The 23,436-nt window shown below is 52.8% G+C and overlaps 1 protein-coding gene across 1 annotated transcript in view; it reads left to right on the top strand.

The window, feature by feature from the left end:
* Positions 1–1,792: 1,792 nt before the first annotated feature.
* Positions 1,793–23,436, top strand: part of SEZ6 (seizure related 6 homolog) — a 34,724-nt gene continuing 13,080 nt past the window's right edge. The window contains exons 1-10 of the mRNA XM_084823307.1: positions 1,793–1,974; positions 3,097–3,143; positions 5,373–6,089; positions 7,771–7,907; positions 13,226–13,418; positions 19,061–19,246; positions 19,751–19,919; positions 20,559–20,725; positions 21,484–21,678; positions 23,119–23,257. Of these exons, the coding sequence (XP_084679433.1) occupies positions 1,793–1,974; positions 3,097–3,143; positions 5,373–6,089; positions 7,771–7,907; positions 13,226–13,418; positions 19,061–19,246; positions 19,751–19,919; positions 20,559–20,725; positions 21,484–21,678; positions 23,119–23,257 (2,132 nt within the window). The remainder of the gene's footprint in view (positions 1,975–3,096; positions 3,144–5,372; positions 6,090–7,770; positions 7,908–13,225; positions 13,419–19,060; positions 19,247–19,750; positions 19,920–20,558; positions 20,726–21,483; positions 21,679–23,118; positions 23,258–23,436) is intronic.

The following is a 23,436-nucleotide window of genomic DNA, read 5'->3' as shown; positions in this document are numbered from 1 at the left end:
GTTCGCGACCCCTTCTCCTAGAATCTTGGAGTCGGGAGGGAGCTTGGGGGTCACCCCTGGCAGATGGCCGCCCAACCTCTGCTTCAGTACCGCTGGTGAAGCAGAACTGCAGCCTTCCGAGGCAGACCGTCCCGCTGCCCAACAGCTCTCACAGGACGCTCCTCCTAATGTTCCACCGAAATCTGCTTCCCTGCCATCCCGTGCCCTCAGGAGCCACAGAAGCAGTCCGGCGCAAGGCAGGCAGACCGCTGGGAGCCACTGCTTTCATTAACTCCCGCCGGACCCGCCGCTGCAGAGTCACTCTGGGACAGCGGGGGGAATTCAGGTCCTGCCGCTTCGCTCTCCCCGGAGCGACAGGCTGCTGCTGCTAAAAATTCTCCATCCAGCTACTGCACCCGCCTCTGCCTCCGGTGGCAACCCTCGTGGCTGTTTGAAGCCCGCGGCCTGCAGCGATGGGCACGTGTATTTGTCATGAGGCCGGAGTTGCGGCGCCGTTCCTCTCCGGCCCTCGCTGAGCCATCCTAGGGATCCTGCACGGATCCTGCTGACACAGTGCAGCCAATTAGCGTGTCAAGCAAGAGCTAATGCCGGGCAGGGCAGGGCAGGGCGAAGATCAATTACGACGGGGCTGCCACACTCTGAAGAACCAATTAACCCTTTTCAATATTCTGGCTCCAGTTCACGAAGCTTCATCTTATGGGGACCATGTGGACGTGTGTGTCTGTGTGTGTTGCATGTGCTGGAAACAGGGTTGCCAACTTCGCAGCCCGCCTCTGCAGCTGTGCCTTTTACACCAGCTTGCCACGGAGTCAATGATGAAGGCTGGGGGAAGCCTCCGCCTGCTGGCATTCGCCCCTTGAGATACTCCTAAGCTTAAAGGCACAAAAGCAGGCTGAGGTGCTTTTTCTGGTCAGTTAGCCGCTGGAGTTGGAGAAGACATGGGAGATGGAGAGTGGGCTCGATTGCACGAGCAAACCGGTGAGGCAGCCACAGTGTCATGGTTTTTAGGTGGCCAGGGACAAAGCGCGTCACCCAAGAGATGAACCCCAGGAAGATAAATAAATAAGCAAGCAAGCAAGCAAGTAAATTTAAAGTGCCACCGATGATCGTGTACTCTGTGGAGTGCCCAGGCGGAGGACAGGTCTCTGCTCCAAGGTGCTTACAAAGTAACAGGACACAGGGCTAAACAGAATCTCTTGCGATGTGGCAGGAGCTGTTGGGACCACTAGCCCATCTGAGAGGAGGCACCTCACGGCATCCAAATTTACGCTGCTCGACAGGGGGCGTTTCTCCATTTTCATTTTGCGCAAGCAACAGACCGCCTGAGGTCCCCTGCGAGGTACGAGAGTGTGGCATCGGGGTGAACCTCACAGGCGGAAGCTTTTATCACCAGGTTGGGGGCTCCCACTGAGGCAGTGGCACCCACAATGGTCCAGGAACATACAATGATTGATTGATTGATTGATTCATTCATTCATTCATTTCTATACCACCCAATAGCCGAAGCTCTTGGAAAAGAGGAGGGAGATTGATTTAGATATGTGGACTCCTTGGGGCAGGGACCTGGCTGCCTGAGACGGTGCAGAGTGTACCCTGATGGAGTCTCCAGGCTCCAGCTCGACGGGCTGGGGAGAGACAGGGGCTGCCCACCCATGCAGCCACGGCATGACGGCAAACAAGGCCGGGCCACAGGGAGGCATTTTTGATGGCTCATTACGGGCTAATGGAAGCAGTCTTCCATTTAGCCTAACAGCTCTAAACGATTCTATGTGCACAGCTCAGTCACAAGATAATGTGCGGGCAAGAAGGAGCGCTTGCGCCAGGGAGATGCCTGCTGAAACCTGTTTATGTCTCTGGCGTGCCAGTAACGCTGTCGGCCTCGGCTGTGTCACCCTCCCCCCGTTCGGTGCTCACACTCCCCTTCTCCCTAGAAGGTCCAGAGTGCTTTGGGGCATGCACAGAGTGCATTGCAGAGTAAGCTGCTTCAATACAGAATGAAGGAACGGGGCTGACTTCCCGAGCATTTAGAAATGAAGGGTTCGCCACGTGCAACGCAACATCTTCCTTGAGGGCGCTCCAGACAAGGGCTGTACAAGTTGGCCCACCCTGCCAGGCTGGCTGATGGGCTCTTTTCCACATGTTTCTTTCTTCTGGGGTGCAGTTGGTGGCCATGCACAAGAGGGAGGTTTCTGTAATGGCACACAACCTGTGGAATTCCCTGCCACAGGAACTGAGGCTGCCGGTGTTCCGGTATGATTATTAAAGCCTTTCCCCCTGTTTGTGCTAACCACCCTGCCCTGGGAATATGACTGAAAGGGCGATAGCGACCCCCCCCCCAATAAAACAAACAATTCTTTTCCAGCAAGGGTTTGATTTCTTTTGTTTTCCCCCTGCTGCTTTTTTTAGATTCGACTGTCAGATTCTTTCCTTTTGCGCCAGGCTTATTAATTTGATTTCATATTGCTGCTTGGATGTCTGCTCATTGTTTCTCTCTCTTGCGTGCTCTCTCTCTCTCTCCCTCTCTCTGTTCTTTTTTTTAAAAAAAAATTTAATAGCTTGTAGCTAGGCAGTCTGCCCCTGTACACCAGTCGCTGGGGAACATGGGCGGGAGGGCGCTGTTGCATTCATGTCCTGCTTGTGGGTTTCCTTCCTGTGGGCAGCTGGTGGGCCACTGTGGCGGCAGAATGCTGGACTAGATGGACCCTTGGCCTGGTCCAGTACAGTATTTCTTATGTTCTTCTTGTTCGTGTTTATGGGTTGGATCCAGATGGAGTCATACTTCGAGAACACCCATTGAACTCTATGGAACTTGATTACTCATCACGACTGACTTAAGTCCCATTGAGTTCAATGGGTCTGCTCCAAGTATTACTAAATCTGGATCCAACCCCAACCTTTGGGGGGCAGCGGGAAGGCGAGGTATAAATAAATAACCAATATTTTGGCCCCTCCCACTTTTGCCTTTGGCCACGCTCACCCTTGAAATGCGGCCCCTGGAAGCTTCTCTAACATTGCATCCAACTCTCGGGCTGAAAAAGGTTCAACACCACTGCCTTAGGTGACCCACTTGACCGTACCAGATCATTTTCACCCCAGATCCTGCCACCTTTTTGCCTTTAACCTGTCAGAGAAGCGATTGAGCTGTACGTCTTCTTTATGAGCCCATTAAATCTGGCCTAACAGCCACCACTCAAAGTTCGTCTTTGTAAACAGCTGCCCCCCGACAACAGGAGCTTGACCCTTTTTCTCAAGCTGCAGCCTCGGGGATCAAAAGTAGCCCAGCTGTTTTGCCCGGTGATGCCTACCGAGTTGCGCTGGAAGAAATGACGGCGTAATTGTTTATTGAACCTCGGCGACAGCTGACAAATGCTTTGCAAAACTGCCGGCCGGGTGATGCATTATTTTTTTTTCCTGTTCCCTAGAAATCAGTCCCTATTTATACCCTCATTTGAAACCTGCTTTGTGTGGTGTGCCATTCTTCTCTCCGCCCCCCCTCGCCTTCTCCCTTTGTTTGTTAACCAATTATACATTTTCTCATTTAAATGGATCCCTCAGTCTGTTCTTGAGCTTGCCGAGCAGAACCGAAGCTGTTTTGTACTAAAAAAACAAAAGCCAGAACAAGAATAATATCTGACATTGACATGAGAAACTGAGCACTGTGGAATCGGTAACCGATCCTCGCACAAATGGGTTACCCCACTAAAGCCATCGTCCAGGTGGACAAAATGTGGCCAGTTATGACGACCACTTCCAACGTAGATGTTTTTTTGAAAGGGGGGATTAGACAAATTCACAGAATTTTACCTCTTCGTTGGCCGTGTGTGGAAGGGCTTCCTGCTGTGGAGTTTCTTTATTTTATTTACTTAAAATGTCTCGATCCCCAGCCCCCAAAAGGCTCCTGGAGTGGCTCAGATACAATCAGTAAAACAAGACAGCCTCTGCGGGCAGGCAATCTAAAAAGCCACAACACGCAAGGAAAAAGTAATGAGGAGGGAGGAGAAATCTGCTCCCTCAAGAACTGCGATTGGCCCCCACCCTCTTGGCTTTTAGAAAGTGATATGAAGGCCCCTCTTTTAAATCCAGCCTTTTAAACCATGTAATTTTAGCATCCTGACATTTTACTGGGCTTGACGTTCTTACTTTTATTGTTTTCAATTTCTGTGCACCGCCATGACACCTTTTAGCAGATAAGACAATACATGAATGTTGAAAATAAACAAATAAATTCTCCACCATCGGATGTGGTGAGTGGGGCTGCTTGATTTATTTATTTTATTTATTAAATTTATTAATCGCCCATCTGGCTGGTCACCCAGCCACTCTGGGCGATGTACAAAGTATATAATAAAACAGTTTAAAACAATAAAATTCTACAGTAAAAACATTTTCTAAAATACCCTAACCCACCGCAAATGCCTGCCTGAACAACCACGTTTTTAATGCATGGCGGAAGCTCATTAAAGAGGGGGCATGGCGGAGTTCCCTAGGGAGGGAGTTCCACAGAGTGGGGGCCACCACAGAGAAGTCCCTCTCCCTCGTCCTCACCAGTGTAGCTGTCCTGGCTGATGGGACAGAGAGAAGGCCATCCGAGGCTGATCTTGTTGAGCGGCCTGTCTGGTGTTACTGGAGGCGCTCCTTAAGATAGGCTGGGCCGGAACCATATAGGGTTTTAAAGGTCAAAACCAACACCTTGAATTTGGCCCGGAAAATAACTGGTAGCCAGCGCAGCTCCTTCAGCACCGGAGTGATGCGATCTTGCTGGCGGCTGCCTTTAATCAGGCGAGCTGCCGCGTTCTGTATCAGCTGCAGCTTCTGAACCGTCTTCAAGGGTAACCCCACGTAGAGCGCATTTAGACAGCTTCAGACAAATTTCAATGGAGGACAGATCTATCAGTGGCTAACAGCTGGGACAGAGCTTCCTTGTTAAGGAGCAGAGTACCTCTGAGTATCATAGGAACTTAGAAGCTGCCTTCTGCTGAGTCCATCTAGCCCAGTATTGTCAACGCTGACTCCAGGCTTTCCGGCAGAGGTTTTCCGCCTGGAGATGGTGGGGATCAAAGCAGGCCTCTACCCCTGAGCTATGACCCCTGGATCATTCGGCCCAAAGGAGAGCAGCCTGATGCCTCAGAGCAGCCCAGAAGCAAAGTTTTGCCTTCTCCTGTTGGTCCCCAGCATCTGATGAGCTTGGGAAGGACCATAAGTCATCCAGCTGCTGTCCCCTGACAGAAGCAGGATGCTGTGCCGGATGGACCTTTGGGCCCAAGGGTCCAGGAGCTGGGTTCTGGTTCTCTCAAAAGTGCTGCTGTTTCAGACCTTTGTTTGTTTTGTTGCTTTCTGATGGCGTTCTCCTTTCTCTCCACCCCTTGTGTCAGGCCTCTCCCCCGAGGAGCCCGATAAACCAAGGAGCTCCGAGGGCGATGGGGAGAGGACTGTGCCGCCCACCCCAGACGAGCCAGAGCGCGATGCCCGCTTCGTCACCACCGCCCCCACCTTGAAGTTGCTCAACCACCATCCGCTCCTGGAGGACTTTCTCCACGAAGCCCTGCAGAAGAAAGATCGCCTGCAGCAGCTCCCCTTCCTGGCCGCCGGTCTGCTTGGGCCTGGGCCCGTCCGTCCCGGCGCCGACCTCGCCTTGGCCCCCACGAACAACCTGGCCAGCCCAGGCGGCCGCCACGCCCTGTCCGATGCCACCGCCATGCCCACCACCCTGCCCACGACGACAGCACGGCCCACCCTCCTGGTGGGCAGGGAAGCAGAAGGCGGGGATGCCGAGATGGCCACGCCGGCTGCCGCCACAGATCTGCTGGCCACCGCTGTGGGGCACCTGGTGCCCTGGGCAGAGCCTGGGCAAACAGCCCCCGAAATCGGTCCTGCCCCTGGTCACACCGAGCCTCCTGAAGTCACTCCTGCGCTGGCCTTCAAGGCGGGGCTCTGGACTCCGGTCCCGGCTCCCGGCATCACGCTATCCAGTGGAACCCCCACAGTGCAGCCCAAAGCCGCCACACCCGGCATGGCCTCTGGGGAGGATGAGGAGTCGGCAACCGCCGCTGTGGCCACCGCCACCGTGGTCAGCACTCTGCCGGCTGCAGGTGTGAGAAATAGCTGGGGCCAGGGTGGGTTTCCCCGGCCGTCCCCCATCTGGGTGCCTTCGAGATGCTGTGGACTTCAGCCCCCGTCAGCCCCAGCTAGCATGGCCAACGGTCAGGAATGCTGGGAGGTGTAGTCCACAAGGTCTGGCAGGGGAGAAAGCAGCTCACAGAACCCTGATCTGAAAGCAGACTAGTAGCCTCCACGTGTGTTGGACTGCAACCCCCATCATCCACCTGGGGACGATGGGGAGTTGTAGTCCAATGTACCTGGAGGGGCACCGACCTGGGGAAGGCTGTAACGATTCCTCGACAGGTGTATTGCCTCAGCCTGGGAGGCCACGCAGGCCAGACCTAAAGTTTTGCAGGGTGTGTGACTGAGCTGTCCGCAAGCTCAGAGGAGAAGCGGAGACCTAATCCAGCTTCGCCCTCGAGCTGAAAAAGTGCTTGGCTTTGACCTGACCTGCTCAGGTCTCCAGAAACCTGCTATTTTAATCCTTGGTATAAGACTGTGACAGGGGAGCGCAGCAAAGGTTAAAACTAGGTTGGAGCCTGGGCAAAAGCCGGAGAGCAGTTTTTACAGAAGTGGGAAGGGCTGGAGAGAGGTTAGCTTTAGGATTGTTCTGCTCTGCTTGGGGCTGGCCCAGGAAATGCCTGTGCCTGAGCTGGGGAATCCCGGTAGGACTCTCCCCCCCCCCCCACACACACACACATACACGCTCCCTAACGTAGAAGGCAACCCTCTGGGAAGTTCTCTTGCGCAAGGCTTACTGCAATGACTGGGAACTGGTCAGGAGCGCCACCACGCGCAGGTGAATTTTCCCAGAAGAGCACCCCCTCCCAGCTTTGGCTCTAGGCCCAGGGTCGCCACTGATGCTTCATTAAAAGAGAGAGAGAGAATGTAATTTGGCATAAAATTTGGCATATGCTCATTTATATGTCTAGACGCCAATTCTGAAATAATTAGTCTAGCATAAATAGAAATGCGATACATCTCGCCCCAGCAGGGAAGGCTGTGACCAGGTTAGCCATGTGCTGGCTCAGCCCGCTGCCCAGATGTAACTGTCGATGGGCACCGTGAAGTGCCCCCACTGATCTCCCTTCGCAGCATTCTTCATCTCTAGACGGGATGTGGACTGGCAGCCCTTCACGCAGAGGACAGCATCCTCCTGGCGGGCTCTGGAAGCACATCATGCGCTATTGGTAGTACACGGTGTACAGATGTACATCGTATACAAAATGTACAGATTTTGTTTAATCCATCCCCTCTTGTTGTCCATTCTGTCTTCTGCACATTGATGTAATCGGGGTAGGGGGTAGGGATGTACGAGAATTTTGTTCCACTTGTGCTAATATGCATCAGCGTGAATGTGCATTCGCATGAGTGCGAATGTGCGCAACTCCCTCCAAAATGTAAAGGAACAGTCCATAAATCTGCAGAATTTGTGTGACTTGGAGAAAGCTGCTGCGCTGCAGGTTCTGCAGACTGGATTTACAGAAATCCAAACCCATCTGAATCCACTGCGAATTTCTCCATCGACCCTAGCTACTGGTCACGTGCTAGTCATGTGCAATAAGACAACAGACCAGGGAGCAAAAGTTCAACGTGACGAGGGCAGCAAAAGGCTTGGGACAGCAGATCTGGTTGGACATCTTCCTTTCTTGCATTCTCTGTCTTTCACAGGTCCTTGCAGCTGGAACCTCACTGGGCCCAAAGGGTCACTGGCTTCTCCCCTGCCATCTGGCATCCCATATGAGGGAGGTGCCCTCGAGTGCACCTACACCATCTCTGTGTACCCCGGTTACGGGGTTGAGATTCGGGTGAGTGACCATCAGGGATGGGGGAAACCCTGAGGGTGGGTGGAAGGGTCCCTTCTGTAGGAATCATTTGCAGCAGGGGTGTTCAACCTCTTTCACCTGAGGGCCGAATTCCATTTCAGAGAAGCTCTCAGGGGCCACGTTCCAGGGGGTGGGATGGGCCAAAAGCTAAAGGGGACGAGTACTGCATAAAAGACCAAATATACCAGCCTATTTTAGCTTAAAACTCTTACTGCTGGCAGTGAAGCCAAGGGGGAGGCATTTTAGCCTTCTAGACTGGAGAAAAAGAGCTGCACAAAAGCTGGGAAATGTTGACCAATGACCACCAGATGACCATCAAATGATTGTTCCTTGGGTGGGGGGGTGGCCCTCTGGGCACCCCGGAAGGCCGGATTGAATGCCAGGTGGGCTGGATAACGCAAAATTCCGGGTGAATTTGGAGGGCAAAATGTCTTTTGGCAGGAAAGATAAGTAGCAGAAAACAGGGTGATGTTTTCATTTCAGTTGCGGGTGAAGGGTTGATCATCCAAAGGCTTTACGCAAGAGTTGGGAGTCCAAGAGAGGGAGAAAGAGATGCTGCAACCCATCTCCTTCCTATACACGTGTCACACTCCTTCATCCTCCCCCTTCGCAATCAACACACTCCAGGAAATAAGGCCTTGGCCTATACTAATGTATTAGTTAAAGACTGGCTTCCTTACAAATGCAGTTTCTAGGAAACTTTCAGACTGCATAGATAATCCACACATCTACAAATATCAATAGAGGAGACGAAGTGCAAGTTAGGAAAGCTGCCAGCAGTCTGGGCAAGAACTTCTGGGCCAGACATGCTTCGCAGGGTACCCTCCCCGTAGGGCAGCCCCTCCTACGTTGGCTTCCACGACCTGGCGGAGCGGCTGAGCCTGCCTCCAGCTCTTCCGGCTTCACTCTGTGACGGACCCCAGCGCCCCTCGAGTCGCTCCCCTCCTCCCCCGAGACCTGGGTTCTCATGGTGGAGGAAAGGGGGGCGCTCAGGATGGGCCATCTGTGTGTCAAGGACTTGGGAAGACAGCCTTGCTGCATCCGGGCTCACTGGGGAGGGGGCCTCCCTCCGTTCTGGCTGTTTCCGTCCCGATTCAGGATCTGAGCTGCCGGACATCTCCACACGCTCCGATTCATTCCCGACAACACTAATCATAAACTCATTCTCCCTATGAATCCTTGGGTAGCCAAAACAATATCACCCCCACCCAAGAGGGAGTTAGCAGCAGGCTTGGGGGAGGCGTTTCAACCTTTTTATAATGCGGGTGGGCCCGCGGGCCTGGAGTACTCCACCCATAGCCAGCCATGACGGTCGGTGGCCTCCTAGGGTTTCAGGCAGGGGGTCTCCCCCAGACCTCCCTGGAGATGCTGAGGATTGAGCCAGGGGCTTCCTGCATGCAAAGCAGGCGTGCTGCCACTGAGCCACGGCCCCTCGGGGCAAGGCAGGACGGCAGAGTGTCTCCAGGATGCAGGCGGCACTAAGAAAACTGATGCATGAAGAATTTGTTCGGTTGCAGGGGCCGGAAGGTGGGAGCGATGCGTGCAGTGGGCAGGATTCACTCCAATCTGACCTTCACCTGGTTGTGTTTGAACACTTCCAGAGGGATTTTCTTTTTAATGAGCAAGATTCAACGTTCACCCCCAACAATTTAGCATAACCTCTTTCCCGGTGGGGGGCGGGATGTGAAAGAGGGAGGCAGGGGGGAAATCCCCCCCCCCCAGCAGGTTGAGCTCTGTAGTTAAGATGCGGCCCAGCTGCATTTTAATGAAAAGTTACAAATACAGACATCTCGCTTAAGGGAGGCAGCCAGCCGTGCCGGCTCCGAAACACACCGAAGCAAATGTCAAATCGATACGTGTGGCATTTGGCCGACATTTCAACAATACCTGTTCCTGCCGCCCGCCGCCCCCCGGGGCTTCATTAGGCCTTGTGGAGGAAGGTTTGCTAGCCCCCGCCAAGGGAGGCAGAACTCCGGCGCGGCGGGCCTGCAGTGGCTGACTGCCTCTGGCCCGGAGTGGTGGCCAGGGGGTGGGGGGACTCCCCAGTGTAGCATCAGCAGAGGACATTGCTGGGAATACCAAAGGCACCTGGGGCAACCTGCAAGGTGTGAAGAGCGCAGCACATTCCCAGGAGGGAATCTGTAAGAGAGAGCTTTGGAAAGAGATGTCTTTCTTCTTTTGCCTTGGGCCAAGTTAGCAGTTCTCTGCACAGAACTCCACTGGAGATAGGAACATGGGAAGCCGCCTTACACCAAGTCAGGACCTGGATCCATCCAGCCTGGCATTGTCGACACGGAATTCAGGCAGGATCCTTTCCTAGCCCTACCTGGAGATGCTGCCGGGGACTGAACCCGGGACCTTCTGCCTGCAACACAGCAGCTCCTCCACTGAGCTACAACCCACCCTGGAGTCTCGTGTCATCGAGGTGCTCCTGCAGTGCGAGGCAGGAAATAGGGACCCAGGCCCCACAGGGGTCCTTGTGGGATTTCCTAGTTGCACCACAGCCTCCTCCATCGCTTTTCGCCGAACGTTACTGAGGCTCCAGCTGCTGCCCTGAGTCCCATCTTCAGATCCAAGAGCTGGTGTTCCCGTCTCAGAGCCATTGGCTAGTCTCAAGTGACTTGTTCTGCACCTTTCACCCTGGTGTTCCGTCGCAATGTCATTGGCTGCAACGATGCTGTTCTTTAAGGGGGCAACGCTATGCATGTTTAGGCTGAAAAAGCCCTACCGCTCCCAGCATTCCCCAGGCGGCATTTTCTGTCTAAACATGCACAGGACTGTGCCCTGAATTGCTTTAATGTTGAAAGAGAGACAGTTGTGTAAGATGGGGCATGCCAGGTATCCGAGTTTTGTCGAAGAGTTGGCATTCCCTTCAGATCTCAAGGCTCCTCTCCATGGGATCATGGCCATCAAGCAAACTTTCACAGCTGTCAGAGCTGGACACATTGTTCCTGCCCCATGTGAATGAAGGCATGCTTTCTGGCACCCCTAGGTACAGCCCCTGCCATGGTACAGCCCTATAGTCTCCTAAGGCCCACTCCGTTTGCCCGAGGGGGGCTGCCCCACAGCGTGGGGCACACCTATCACTCTGTCCCTCAGCCTCCCCTGGCTTCAGACTGTGTGGACTGCACAGCTATATGCTGGATAGGGAAGTCTGCCAACTAGTGATTGAAGAGGGTATGGCACGGTTCAACTGCATGGACACATTTAAACTAATTTAAATTCATTAATGCATTTAAAAAAAAACTACACAATAACCCTGAAGTACACATGTCACCTCTAGAGTCCCATTAGTTTGCATGCCAAATTTCACGTGTGGAGGTCTCACGGTCTTGGCACGATGGTACTGATGGACAGGTGGACAGACGCACATCCTCTTTTAGTATTCTAGAGGCCATGATGAGTGTTCAAGTCTTAGCCTGCCTTGTTCCATTCTTTTCCAACCTTTTCCCTACTCGTCTTCCCCAAAACTCCTAAATCTAATAACATCCATAAATAGGAATGTTGAAAACTGAAAGAGATTAAAAAACTAGGAATAACCAGAGGTGAATTCTTTTCGCAAGCCAATCTGAGCTGGGTGGGGATCGGAGCACCTCTTTCCCTATGTCCCCATGAACCCCCATTCCATTTTGCACTATCCTTCGAGTACAGCAAGCAGCAGATGTCTGTTTTGCACACCACCTGCACCGGAGGGGGGCACCGGGGCCTCCTCTACACTTCCTGACTTCCTGTCCCATAAATCACGCCACATCCTCGTGAGCCCGTGGAGAGGGAGCTCTGCTACTCGACTCCTGCCGTCTGGTTCTCGATTCCGCACGCTTGTGCTTCCCCCACCCGCCCGACGCCTCCACCAATACATCTCTGGCACCTTTGGTGTAATTAGTGCAAGGAGGCCCCTGCCTTCGGCCGTTTATCACCAAGTGGTGCAGTTTAATTACCGTAATTAATATACAATCACTGCTTTAATGAGAGACGGCAACCACGACTCGTTTATCAAGATAAGTTATGTTGCCGCCACCGCAAGAAGACATGGCAGTCACGGGCCTGATGGAGGGAGGGTGCAAGGAATGGAACGGACTGGACTCCCCATCGGGAAGAGCCTCAGAATTCGGCATGCCCTCCCACCGCCCCGTTTTTGTGCGATCGGGCCTGAAGGCCGGGTGGAGCTGACCGGCACTGTCCCAAGACATAGAAATTGGTAACTCTGTGCCGCTGAGCACAAGCAGAAGGCCTTTAAGTTGAGGAAAGAATATTAGGTTGCATGACCCAAAATATCGCCGTTTAGACTCCCACGTGTAAATAAACTACCTTCATCGGACTACTGTATGGAAAAAATCATTAAAATGGTTGCAGCCTTCTTGCTTTTTCCCCATGTAGGAAATGTTCCTCAAATTTTGGGGAGGGGACTCATGAATTCCCCACCCCTTCTAAGGAACCAAGACAGCACTCAGACCATAGTCCCACATACACTGGCCACAGGATCAAGTACGTCCACAAAGCACCTGCTGGGTAAGGTGGACGTCCTGCTGGCTGGGAGGGGTTTGGAGGGGAGGTTGATGAGGGCATTCTCTGGAGGCCTTGTGGAATTTCTGCTTTGTACATTCCAGTACGAACCGACCCGATCCCTGCCTCCCAGACTAATGCGTGGATCAGAAGCCTTCAGATTTTGCCCTTCCCCGAATTTCGTGATCGTGTTTTTGGCTCAAAACAAAACAAAAATGTACCAAAGTGCACATTTTATAAAACACAGTTAGACATGCAGACTTTGTGAGAAAATATGCTCCAAACTACATATTTAAATATGAATTGAAATGTGATCTTGTGTGGGAGGTTAAATGCAGATGAATGCAGACACAGGATGGGACGGATTTAGGGATGGACACACGTGAGACTGACATGGAAATCAACTGATCCGTCAATCACAAGCCACATCCCAAGTTCTCCCTCCAGGCCCAAGCAGCTGTTTCATTTCATTTCATTTCTATCTGGCCTTTTTCCTCTTGCAAGGAACCCAAGTCAGTGTGCACAGTCCCCCTCCTCTCCATTTTTATCCTCACAACCACCCTGCAAGGTAGGTCAGGCTGAGAGTCAGTGACTGGCCCAAAGTCACCCAGCAAGTTTTGTGGCCAAGTGGGGACTCGAACCCAGCTCTCCTGGGTCCCAGGCCAACGCTTTAACCACTGCACCGCACTGGCTTTCTCACTGTTTTTGGTCACAAAGCCTGACGGGCCCGCCGTCCTGCTCCTCCTTGTGACGCACCTCCACTCCTCCCCCCGTCCTGCCCTGCCTCGCCTTTGCAGGTCCAGAACATCAGCCTTGCAGAAGGTGAGACGGTCACAGTGGAGAGGCTGGGGGGCGTCGAGCCCATCGCCCTGGCCAATGAGTCATTCCTGATGCGGGGACAGGTGATCCGCGGCCCGACAAATCAGGTGGTGGTGCGGTTCCAGAGCCCAGCACCCGCCAACCCAGGAAACTTTCACTTCCGCTTCCAAGGTAAGAATCGGGATGGGGGTGCCATCCGCAGGCCCTTCACCTACCACTAGGGGGGGACTTACAGCTGGTTTAGTCTAAGCTGGTGAGCCAACTCTACATGTCAACAGCGGAATCCGCCTTATACCAGGTAAGACAGTTGGTCCTTCTAGCCTAGAATGACTTCCTCTTGACTAGCAATGGCTCTCCGGGCCCTCAGGTTTTTACCACCACCTGTGCCCTGATCCTTTTCACTGGAGGTGCTGGGACTGAACCCAGGACTTTCTACATGCAAAGCAGGGGCTCTACCACTGTGCAAGTGCATTTATTCTGCAATTGTGCAACCAGGAATGCAGGCATTGGGAAGAAAAAGACACAGCGCTCAGCATCCTGGCAATCGTAGCTATCTTTCAAAACACAAAGAAAAGACCAAGTGTCTAGTCCTTAAGGCTGCGGAGAAAAGCTTGAAAGCACAGGAGCAATATATGCCAGTCTTGGAAGCAGGACAGAAGGGCGAAAATGTCAGGGGTCCAGCACCTTTGATATTTCCCCACCTCTCTCTGTGATGAGCAGGATAGATAGATTACACCAGGCATGTTGAAACTGTTTCATAAAAGGGGGTGGGTCCAAGGGGAGGGGGCATGTCTCCTGGGGAACCTCAGAGGGCCAAAACTGGCCCATGGCCCTGAGGCTGAACACCTCTGCATTATGCGTTATTAGCACATGCAAATCTGCATAATGTATACAGGTTGGAGAATTCAGGGAGGGGTTGGTCCATTAACACAAATTATATGGTACCATACCTGCCATGAACAGCATCTATAGGTTCCCTGAGAAAAGGCATGCAGTGCTACACACTGGATAATTAACCTGGGGAACTCACCGCCACAAGATTGTGTTGAGGGACAGGACAAAGTGCAGGGAAGAGAAGTCTGATCGACAGCTGTTAGCCGTGCTAGTGGAATCTCCGTGTCTGTGAGCTTCCCATGGTTGGAAACAGGATGCTAGGATAGGCAGGCCTTTTTAAAATGTTTGTTCCATGTCCCCCATCAGTGGCAGATACAGACTGAAGGAGGCAGTGTGCACTGTGCTCCTACCAAATGATCTGGTGCGCGGGCAGGCAGCGCCAAAAAATGGCCCACCGCCCCGCCCGCTTGGGTGGCAGCACCGCGCCAGGATTTCCCCCTGCAGCTGTAGCACAATTAGCTAATTGGGAACTCATTAATCGCTACCGGAGCTAATCGCTGATGCTGCCAGGTTAAAGCGGGCACCCACCAAAGAGACGATGCTTAATGGGGAGATAATTGGTCCCGGCAATTAACAAAATTGGCACCAAGCAAGAGGGCCCTGTTGTCAGTATATACCTATCCCCCGACAACGTGCCTCGCCCAGATTGCCACACCCCCATGGCAAACACTTATGCGCCCCCCCATAACAAGCACGATCCCCCCACTTCTTCCGGTGACAGTTCCTAGAACAGCATTTCCAGATCATCCTTAAAACACCCATGTAAGGTGGTGCAGCGCCGTACTTTGCATCTTCTCCCTTCCTTCGGCACTCACACCTACAGCAGAAAAGGGGGAGTTCTCACGCCTGCACCTTTTTGCTCCGTTTGCACAGCGAGTCTGCGCCTGGTGCATTGGTTGGGCCCTCCACTGTATCTTGACTGCAGATCTATTCTCCAGCGGAGATGCATAGTTTATCATAATGGGGTAAAAAAATAGCAGATTTGGCAGAAAGGTTTTCATCAGAAAAACAGCACTAGGGGAAAAGGTCAGTCACATCTTCCCCATCACCACATTCCTGATCCAAAACACACAAACAGACCATTGCTATTTGCTAAACTTAAAAGCGATGGGAGATCTGGTGACAGATCTCCATCAACTTGTCTACTTAGGCGCTCACTCAAACATGAGTAAGTCAAAAGACCAGAAGAATTCAAGGGCCGTCTTCAGCTGTTAAGATGACACCAGCGAGCGAGTGGGAAAAACCCCAGCGGGAAAAGAGGGAAATCAAATTACCCAGGATTACCTCAGTAAATAGACAAAAATAGGAGGTTCATTTGGCAAGCATTATACTTGGCAGCCCCTTCATGGATCACTGCCTTGTTGTGGCGAAGGGGCTTGCGTAACTCAGTGAAGCCATAAGCTATGCCGTGCAGGGCCACCCAAGACGGACAGGTCATGGCAGAGAGTTCTGACAAAATGTGGTCCACTGGAGAAGGAAATGGCAACCCACTCCAGTATTCTTGCCAAGAAAACCCCATGGAACGTATCACAAGGCTAAAAGATATGACGCCGGAAGATGAGCCCCTCAGGTCGGAAGGTGTCCAATATGCTACTGGGGAAGAGCAGAGGGTATTTCCAAGTAGCGCCAGAAAGAGTGAAGTGGCTGGGCCAAACCCGAAAGGACACTCAGCTGTGGATGTGTCTGGTGGTGAAAAGAAAATCCGATGCTGTAAAGAACAATATTGTTTAGGAACCTGGAATGTCAGATCAATGAATCAAGGTAAGCTGGAGGTGGTCAAACATGAGATGGCAAGATTGAACATCGACATCTTGGGAATCAGCGAACTAAAATGGACAGGCATGGGCGAATTTAATTCAGGTGACCATCATATCTACTATTGTGGGCAAGAATCCCTTAGAAGAAATGGAGTAGCACTCATAGTCAACAAAAGGGTGGGAAAAGCAGTACTGGGGTACAATCTCAGAACTGATAGAATGATCTCAGTACGAATCCAAGGCAAACCATTCAACATCACAGTAATTCAAGTCTATGCCCCAACCACTGAGGCCGAAGAAGCTGAGGTTGATCGGTTCTATGAAGACCTACAACACCTTCTAGAACTAACACCAAAAAAAGATGTCCTCTTCATCATAGGAGATTGGAATGCTAAAGTAGGAAGTCAAGAAATCACCGGGATAACAGGCAGGCATGGCCTTGGTGTACAAAATGAAGCAGGACAAAAGCTAATAGAGTTTTGCCAAGAGAACACACTGATCATAGCAAACACTCTTTTCCAACAGCACAAGAGGCGACTCTACACATGGACGTCACCAGATGGTCAATATCGAAATCAGATTGATTATGTCCTTTGCAGCCAAAGATGGAGAAGCTCCATACAGTCAGTAAAAACAAGACCTGGAGCTGACTGTGGCTCAGATCATGAGCTGCTTCTTGCAAAATTTCGGCTTAAATTGAAGAACGTCGGGAAAACCACTAAACCGTTCAGGTATGACCTAAATCATATCCCTGATGAATATACAGTGGAGGTGAGGAATAGATTTCAGGGATTAGACCTGATAGACAGAGTGCCTGAGGAACTATGGACGGAGGTCCGTAACATTGTTCAGGAGGCAGCAACGAAATCCATCCCAAAGAAAAAGAAATGCAAGAAAGCAAAGTGGCTGTCTGATGAGGCTTTACAAGTAGCTCACGAAAGAAGGGAAGCGAAAAGCAAGGGAGAAAGGGGAAGATATACCCAACTGAATGCAGAGTTCCAGAGAATAGCAAGGAGAGACAAGAAGGCCTTCTTCAATGAACAATGCAAAGAAATCGAGGAAAACAACAGAATGGGAAAGACTAGAGATCTCTTCAAGAAAATTGGAGATCTCAAGGGAACGTTTTGTGCAAAGACGGGCATGATCAAGGACAAAGAAGGCAGGGACCTAACAGAAGCAGATGAGATTAAGAAGAGGTGGCAAGAATACACAGAAGAACTATACAGGAAAGATTTGAATGTCCCTGATAGCCATGATAGTGCGGTCACTGAACTTGAGCCGGACATCCTAGAGAGTGAAGTCAAGTGGGCCTTAGGAAGCATTAGTAACAATAAAGCTAGCGGAGATGACAGTATTCCAGCTGAGTTATTTAAAATCCTAAAAGATGATGCTGTTAAAGTGCTGCACTCAATATGCCAACAAATCTGGAACACTCAACAGTGGCCACAAGACTGGAAAAGGTCAGTTTACATTCCAATTCCAAAGAAGGGCAACGCCAAAGAGTGTTCAAACTACCGCACCATTGCGCTCATTTCACATGCCAGCAAGGTGATGCTCAAAATCCTACAAGCTAGGCTTCAGCAGTATGCGAACCAAGAACTACCGGAAGTACAAGCTGGGTTTAGAAGAGGCAGAGGAACTAGAGATCAAATCGCCAACATTCGCTGCATCATGGAGAAAGCAAGAGAATTCCAGAAAAACGCCTATTTCTGCTTCATTGACTACGCTAAAGCCTTTGATTGTGTGGATCACAAGAAACTGTGGCAAATTCTTAAAGTGATGGGAGTACCAGACCACCTTACCTGTCTCCTGAGAAACCTGTACGAGGGTCAAGAAGCAACAGTAAGAACCAGACATGGAACAACCGATTGGTTCAAAATTGGGAAAGGAGTACGACAAGGCTGCATATTGTCACCCTGCTTATTTAACTTATATGCAGAGTACATCATGTGAAATGCCGGGTTGGATGAATCAGAGGTCGGAATTAAGATTGCTGGGAGAATTATCAACAACCTCTGATATGCAGACGATACCATCCTAATGGCAGAAAGCGAAGAGGATCTAAAGAGCCTCTTGTTGAGGGTGAAAGAGGAGAGTGCAAAAGCTGGTTTGAAACTCAACATTAAAAAAACTAAGATCATGGCATCTGGCCCCATCACTTCCTGGCATATAGAAGGGGAAGAAATGGAAGCAGTGACAGATTTTACTTTCTTGGGCTCCAAGATCACCGCAGACGGTGACTGTAGCCATGAAATTAAAAGACGCTTGCTCCTTGGGAGGAAAGCTATGGCCAACCTAGACAGCATAGTAAGAAGCAGAGACATCACCTTGCCAACCAAGGTCCGTCTAATCAAAGCTATGGTTTTCCCAGTAGTAATGTATGGCTGTGAGAGCTGGACTATAAGGAAGGCTGAGCGCCGAAGAATTGATGCTTTCGAACTGTGGTGCTGGAGAAGACTCTTACGAGTCCCCTGGACTGCAAGGAGGTCAAATCAGTCCATCCTAAAGGAAATCAACCCTGACTGCTCATTGGAAGGACAGATAATGAAGCTGAAGCTCCAATATTTTGGCCACCTAATGCGAAGAGAAAACTCCCTGGAAAAGACCCTGATGCTGGGAAAGACTGAAGGCAAAAGGAGAAGGGGACGGCAGAGGATGAGATGGCTAGATAGCATCACGGATGCAATGAATATGAACTTGAGCACGCTCCGGGAGAGAGCGCAGGACAGGAAGGCCTGGCGTGCTATGGTCCATGGGGTCACGAAGAGTCGGACACGACTGAACGACTGAACAACAACAACAACATACTTGGCAGGACTTCTAAACTTTATGGATGGATAAGGGGAAAGACCTTTGAGAGGCCATTTAGGGCGCAATCCTGTGCGTGTTTAGACAGAAAAAAGTCCTACAGTTCCCAGGGAGATGGGCCCAGTAGAAGCTACCTTGCCTGAGCCCCTGCCCCTGAAACTGGGAGCCACAAAGGGAAGGGCAGTTTCTAATCCTTTACCTCGCTCACAACGATTAAGAATAAGACAGGCCCTGCTCTTGGGCTTACCATCTGAGAGACACGACAAAAAAGGAAAAGGGATGGGGAGGGAAGAGGAAAAATCAGCCAAACTCAGGCACCCAGGCTTCGTTTCAATTCACTCTTCCTCTCTCCAGCCTACCTGCTGAGCTGCATCTTCCCCACACGCCCAGTATACGGAGACGTTTCCATCACCAGCGTCCACCCTGGTGGCCATGCTTGCTTCTCTTGTGCCATCGGCTACCAGCTGGTGGGCCAACACTGCCTCACCTGTCTGAATGCCACCCACCCCTTTTGGAGTGCCCGGGAACCAGCCTGTGTTGGTGAGTGACGCCTAGGAGGGAGGGAGGGAGGGAGGCGTGTCCATGGAGGGATGGGAGAGAACATTCTTTCCATTTGTTTTTTTTATCAGAATGTATTCAGTTCACAACCCCCAGATGTGATATGCAATCTGAAGGCCATCCGAGACCGCAACGCGATTTGTGCAACGATAAAATGCATTCAAGACATGCATGCATTTGAAAAATGTTCACAAGAGTGCTTTAGTACAGGGAAGAACAGTGCATACCATTTAAAAATGTGCATGACTGATGTGCACATTTGGGGTAATGAGCATGAAAATATGCCCAAATTTTTCATGTGGAGGGTGGGGAAGAATCTTGCAATCTGATACGGACATGAGTCAGAATGAGCTTCAAGATGGAAATTGTAGAACCGCGAGGAGCTCAGGTTTGGCTGATAGGCACATCCCTAGCTCCATGCCTTGCATGGCTTTGGACCCATCCAGCCTTGCCCCACCCCACTGACCGACCGGCCCCTTCTTGCAGCGGCCTGCGGTGGGGTGATCCGGAATGCCACCACCGGCCGTATCGTGTCTCCGGGGTTTCCCGCCAACTACAGCAACAACCTGACCTGCCATTGGCTGCTGGAGGCTCCGTCCAGGCAGCGGCTGCACCTCCATTTTGAAAAGGTCTCGTTGGCCGAGGATGATGACAGGTGAGCTCTTGGGGAGACCCTGAGTTCCTGGGGCAATGGAGTCTGAGGAGGCCGGCCCAGGGCAGCCCAGCCGAGGTCACACCAAGTGCCTTTTGCCACCCCTGCATGATGGGCTGGAGCTGTCCCACTAGCCACAATCAGTCCCTGCAGCTGTGACATCAGGGGGCATTAAGCTGCTTCCTGGCTAAGGGTGATGGGACTTGTAGTGCAAAACACCTGGAGGCAGGAAGTACGGGAAAGCTGGTCCACTGTAATAGGCAGAGAAGCAACTTTTGAATCCATTGCTCCTTTTAACTGGGGTTGCCAGGGATGGAACCTGGGACCTCCTGCATGCAAAGCAGGGGCTCTATCACCAAGCTTCAGTCCCTCCCAAAGCGACAGCCTCCCTTCCCCCTTCCGCGGCAGTTCCAGCAGGATTTGAACCTGCAACCACAGGACTGGGGACCAGGAAGTCTTTGCCCTCGGGCCGCTAGGGATCTTCTCCTGCAGGTCCTTCCCCATCCGCCTCCGAGCCCTGTCCCATATTTCCCACCCCCTCCACCCAAACATAAGTCCCGGTCTGCCAAGACAGGCCCCCCACGCCCAGCGCCAGCCCCCCTCTGGTTTTGCTGGAAGACAGCCTCCCACTCCTCCTTGCAGGCTAATCATCCGGGATGGGAACAGCATTGAGGCGCCACCGGTGTACGACTCGTATGAGGTCGAGTACTTGCCCATCGAGGGACTGGTCAGCACCGCCCACAGCTTCTTCGTAGAGCTGACCACAGACAGCAGCGGGGTGGCTGCAGGCGTGGCACTGCGCTATGAGGGTGAGTTGTCGGGGGGGGGGGCCCTGCAGCTTCGGAGAAACCTCCTCTCCTGTGCACTTGCTGCTGCAACTGCTGCACAACCAGCCCCAGTTGCCACGTTTCCTTAGGACAGGGGCGTCCAACCTGCGGCCCTTGGCTTCGTTGCCAAAGCCCCCTGCATATGACCAGTTCAGACCTCAGGCAGCAGCGATGTGTTCCTTTGCTGGCAGCCCACTGGGCGGGAAGGAAGAGAGAGAATATGGGCTGGCAGAGAAAGAAAAAGGGCAGCCCACTGCAGGCTTTGGCCCCGCCCACCACCACACAGCCCCCGACAGATTACCTGCGGCCCTCGGAAGAAAAACGTTGCCCGCCCCTGCCGCAGGAGACCATGTGTATCAGAGGCGTTGAGCCTCTTTCAGCCCAAGGGCCGGATTCCATTTCAGAGAGGTTCCCAGGGGCTGCCTTGGGTGGGGCCAGGGCAAATGGGGCGGGGCCAAAAATACCAGCACATTTTGGCTTCGAGGTCTTGCTGCCAGCAGCTCAGCCTTAGGGAGGCATCTCAACTTTTTAGAAGGGGGGGGGGAACTGCACAAAGGCCGGGAAGCCACCAAGCGACCATTCTGGGGAACCCCAGAGGGCCAAATTTGGCCCTGGGGAGTGAGCTTCTCCACCCCTGCTGCATGCCCCCTGTTTTGCACCCTGCCACATATCCCCAGGATGCACCATGCCACATAATCGGTGGTGACTCAGGCCCTCCGTCCCGCTCTTGCCCACTGCAGCCTTTGAACCTGGACACTGCTATGAGCCCTTCGTCAAGTACGGGAACTTCACCACCAGTGACGGGACGTATGTCGTGGGCACGACCGTGGAGTTTGCCTGCGAGGCTGGCTATACCCTGGAGCAAGGCTCGGTCATCATCGAATGCATCGATTCCGCCAACCCCCAGTGGAACGAGACGGAGCCAGCGTGCCGAGGTGGGGTGCTGTGGAGGGAGCGATCGGTCGGGGGGGCTCCCTGCATTGGGGCAGGGTGGGTGGGAGAAACAGCTGGGCTCTGGGGACCCTCCTTTGAGAGAGACTCTTTAAAGAGCTGCCCTGCTGAGTCCAATCCAACTGGTCCAGGGTTCTGATGCCAACAGATGCCCCCACTGGGCACAGCGGGGTAGTGGTGCATTTCAAAGTGCAGGCGCTCCTCGCAACAGTCCCCACAGCCACGAGGCCCAGGAGAGCCCCAAATGCAGGCAGCTGCGTGGATCCAGCTCTCGCAGTTCTCCTCTCCAACAGGAGCAGCTGTTTGGTCAAGCGGACAGGCCTTAACTGCCCATTCCAGGCCAAGCCACCCCAAAAGACTTTGCATTACAACAGGGAACCGTATAATGGGAAATCCTTTCCCCTCCCAGCCATTGTGAGGATTGCAGCTAAGCTCAGAGGGGACAGGGACGTCCGGGGCGGGGGCGGGGGCGAGGGCGAGGGGGAGGAGGCAGATGATGTCAGCATCCCTGATGATAAAGATATCCCAGTACTGCATCCCTGCAAGGTCCCGTTCCTCTGCACTGCTCCTAGTGCAACCCCAGAGAACGCTGCTCTGCCTCAAACTAACATGGCCGTACAGATGGATTGCTAAAGGAGGGCAGTCCTCAGTAGATCTGGTCGGTCTCGGCAGGTCCCTGGGGCGTCAGGTGCCCTCTAAAGCGTGCCGGTGTCGGAGAAGCGGGCCAGCGCCTCCAGGGCCTGCCCCTCTGCGCCCAGCCCTGCCAAAGCGCGTGGCGTGAACACAAAGGCTGCTGACCCGGCTTGAATGCACCCCACTGCACGGCGCAAGGGCCCCGCTCTCGCTCCCCTTTGCTGAGCTGAAATGCCCCCCTCTCATTTCGTTGCCCCCGTTTGCAGGCAGTGATGTGCAGGTGCATGTTGGTGATTTTCGGGGGTCCAAATAAATGGCGGCCTCGCCAGTGATGCTCCCCTGGGCAGCTGGCAGTCCCCACATTTGCATCCGTAAGCCCTCTGGGAATGGTGGCATGTCGTCACCAGGCGTGAGAGGCTTCATCCCGATTCCCCAGTTCACCACCTGCTTAGGAACGCCAGAAGCTGCCCCCCACCAGTCCCATCTTTGTCCCTCTGCCAGCTCTTTGGGGGATTTGGGCGCTGCCCTGTTTGCCTTTGGCCCCGTCCCCCGCTGGAAGCAGGGCTCTTCCGCCACCGAGACCCAGCCCTGCAGCAACTCTTCCACTGGCGCAAGGAGCCAACTAGGGGAAGCGTGCAGCGGCTCCTGTCAGAATCCCCCCCCCCTTGCCTGCCTTCCCACTCAGTTCTTCCCCATTGCCCTTCCTGGTTCTGCCATGCTGGGCCCCACAACGACCACAGGCCTGAGCCCCACTGCAGGCACCACTGATCTCTCTCGGGCACCTCCCGCAGCGGTGTGTAGCGGGGAGATCACGGACGCAGCCGGCGTGGTGCTGTCCCCCAACTGGCCGGAACCTTACGGAAAGGGTCAAGACTGCATCTGGGGACTACACGTGGAAGAGGACAAGCGCATCATGCTGGACATTCAAGTGTGAGTGCACTGCTGCGTCATTTATTTCGGCCGCTCCTACTCCCACTTTGGTCCCGGACTCAAAAGCAACATACTGGTTTTGCTTAAGCTTAGCTTCCTTTCCCTTTGGCTTGTATATATTTCTTAAGAGTTTTTAAAAAATAAAACAGTATGTTTTGAACTGGGAGGCTGGCATACTG

The sequence above is a fragment of the Heloderma suspectum genome, chromosome 16 (genome assembly GCF_057233095.1).
Source record: "Heloderma suspectum isolate Gila_16-S chromosome 16, 16-S_ref, whole genome shotgun sequence".
NCBI lineage: Eukaryota > Metazoa > Chordata > Lepidosauria > Squamata > Helodermatidae > Heloderma > Heloderma suspectum.
The sequence above is the reverse complement of the archived record's forward strand: the minus strand, read 5'-3'. Positions and strand labels throughout refer to the sequence as shown.